At 41.6% G+C, this 2,707-nt stretch overlaps 1 protein-coding gene across 1 annotated transcript in view; it reads right to left on the bottom strand.

Moving 5' to 3' along the window:
* LOC114617433 (cytochrome b reductase 1) overlaps positions 1 to 2,355 on the bottom strand; it is a 40,546-nt gene extending 38,191 nt beyond the window's left edge. The window contains exon 1 of the mRNA XM_028763037.1: positions 2,281 to 2,355. Coding sequence (XP_028618870.1) covers positions 2,281 to 2,355 — 75 coding nt within the window. The remainder of the gene's footprint in view (positions 1 to 2,280) is intronic.
* Between the last annotated feature and the right edge of the window lie 352 nt (positions 2,356 to 2,707).

Consider the following 2,707-nt stretch of genomic DNA (forward strand, 5'->3'; position numbering starts at 1 on the left):
AGAGAGTGGGGGAGGGAGGGAGAGAGAGAGAGAGAAAGAAATGGGAACAGAAATACCAGAGAACAGCTTGAAGGAATCGGTTCTTCCCTCCTTCCTGGAATTGAACTCAGGTCATCAATCTTGGTTCCTTTACCTACTGAGCCATCTTGCTGGCTCCAGAGAGATGTTTTTAGATATTTTACTAAATAAAATTTACAGGCAGTTTTAACATGCCTTACTGGATCATAGGAAGGCTAAACTGTATCTCTGTTAATAGGAGAACCTCTTTTTAAAGAAAAAACCAAGTGGTCTAAATCCAACTTTCAGTTGTTCCTCAGGACAGTTCCTGATGTTTTGCAAAGACAATCTCTCACTGGAACCCAGGGCTCATAGATTAGGCTTCCCTGTGAGGCCAGGGATCTGCGTGTTTCTGTCTCTCCAGTACTGGAATTACAAGCACATGCCTGCATATTTGATTTTTAGTTTTTGAGACAGGGTCTCATTATGTAACTATGACTGTTCTGGAACTAGATATGTAGATCAGACTGGCCTCAAACTCAAAGAGATCTGCTTGAATCTGTCCCCCAGGTGCATTAAATCTGTGTACCACCCAATAGTCTGTTTGCTTTTAGCCTTTTTTTTCCTGTGGGCACTAGGTACTGAACTCAGGTCTCCATGTTTGCGTGACAAGTGTTTTGCTGACACTGTTCCTCGAAACTTGACTTTTGTTCCAAAATAACTTGGCTCCCATCAGTTTTTAGAAAACTGCTTATTGCTTCTTTGTGACTTTCACATCGTGCACCCCAATTCTGCTTGTGCTTTGTCCCTCTGTATCTGTCCTTCACCTTGGCAACCTCCCCCACAAAAGAAAAAAAAAGATTAAAATTAAAAAGTCACCGTGGAAGCTATGGTGTGTCACACAGTGTACCCCTCAGTCCACACTTCTTTACCTACAAATGTTAATTGCAGTGAGCCATTGGTCTACTACACCAAGACTCCTCACCAAGACTCCTCTCAGAAATCCTGTTATTGTCGTCATCCAGTATCATGGAGGTCCTGCAGCTTTGGATATGCAGGACTAACCTCTTCACAAACTTCATAGATGGGGTGGATGTTAGGGTGGATAACTCAAAGCCCTGGATCTGGGCCTGGGTTATCCCACTGACTTTCCTGTACTCCCAGACTAGCTCTCTCCCACTTTGCCCAGGCAAGGAGCAGGCTCCCATCAGTTAAGTGTACTGTGTATGCAAGCCTAGGTCCATGAGGTTCCAGGCAGACACTAGGAAGAGTCTGGAACAAGACACTTGAGCTCGCTGCTAGCCCACTGTGGCATGAACAGGGACCAAAAACTGGGCTGTAATTTGTTGGCCAGAGGTGGAATAATTTTAGTATTATTTCATGTCTTAGCCTGGTAGATGTGAACAAAACGGAGAAGGAGAAAACATTTTTATTTGTATTAACTTCTAAATGAAATTGAGCAAGGTCTTTAATTTCGAGGGTTGGGGACAGTTATATTTGCAGTAGATAACACTATTACAACTATTAATAAATTACAACTGATACTTTGATGTCATAGGATTTTCACAGATAACATCTGAGCTCAGTCCTTTTTTCAAATCAACAGTCATTACTACTGAGAATAGTAATTAGGTCCTACTCCTGAAACAATGCCAACAGACACTTTATTACATCGCAAATTTGTTTTTATCTTTAATATGTTAGTGACTTCTCTTCAGTGTGACTTGTTCCCGATAGCTTTGAATTTGGGACTCTGAATGCGCTTTAACATAGTATTCTGAGGAAAAGGCCTTATTAGCTTGTGAAGGAGTCCCTGTCACGCGAATGGTTGAGAGCCCCTGGGCAACACAAGTTCTAAGGTTAATCTCTGCTTTTAAACCTATAAAGTGGACCTGTCAAGGGAAGGCAATCACCTAAACCAGATTCACGTCTTACAAAGTCCAGTCACCATCCTAACATGGTAGGAATGCAAAAATAAACACAAAACCAAACACTTGAATGACTTGATAGGTATCTTAGAAAACCAGCCTAGAAAAGTGTTGTATCTTCCTAACGCTTCCTAATCCAGGCTGTAGAATCTGAGCTACCCTGTTGCACAATCCCAAAGGAAGAAAAAGTCGATTTCTCAATTGCTTGGGTTTTGTTTATGGACAGTGATTGGCATGCAGTCTGCCTACAGGGCCTGGCCAGAGCGCCTCAGCTGGGCTGTTTGTTGCTACAGCTTTCCTTCTTTTGGCCTTTTTTTTTTTTTTAATACTTCCTTGCCCCAAGACCCAGACTTACCTTCTGCCAAAACCCCAGTGAGGAATCATCCCTCTCTAGCCTTGCATGGCTCTTATGTGGAGCATCGGTGATCATCGTTAACTTAAGAAAATTGTGAATGCATATTCGCCACTTAGTATATATCAGATGCGTGTTTCCATCAGTTTAGTGCTTATAGCCATCCCATTTTATAGGTGAAGAAACCAGACCATAAGGCAGTTCTTACAGCAAGGAAATGATGGGCTCGTGATTCAAACCCAAGCAATTTAGACAGAGGCCTCATTTATAGACGCTGCTCTCCTGATGATTTATTCACTGCATTCCTTAGTTGTTGACATCGACATTTGTACTTGTAGACTTTTTACTATTCTAAAACTGCCTTCATAAATATCTTTATACATTTCTGAATGCTCTTGAGGCAAATTTCTAAATTGAAATTGCTAGATTA

Source organism: Grammomys surdaster, unplaced genomic scaffold, assembly GCF_004785775.1.
Source record: "Grammomys surdaster isolate TR1022 unplaced genomic scaffold, NIH_TR_1.0 136, whole genome shotgun sequence".
Lineage (NCBI taxonomy): Eukaryota > Metazoa > Chordata > Mammalia > Rodentia > Muridae > Grammomys > Grammomys surdaster.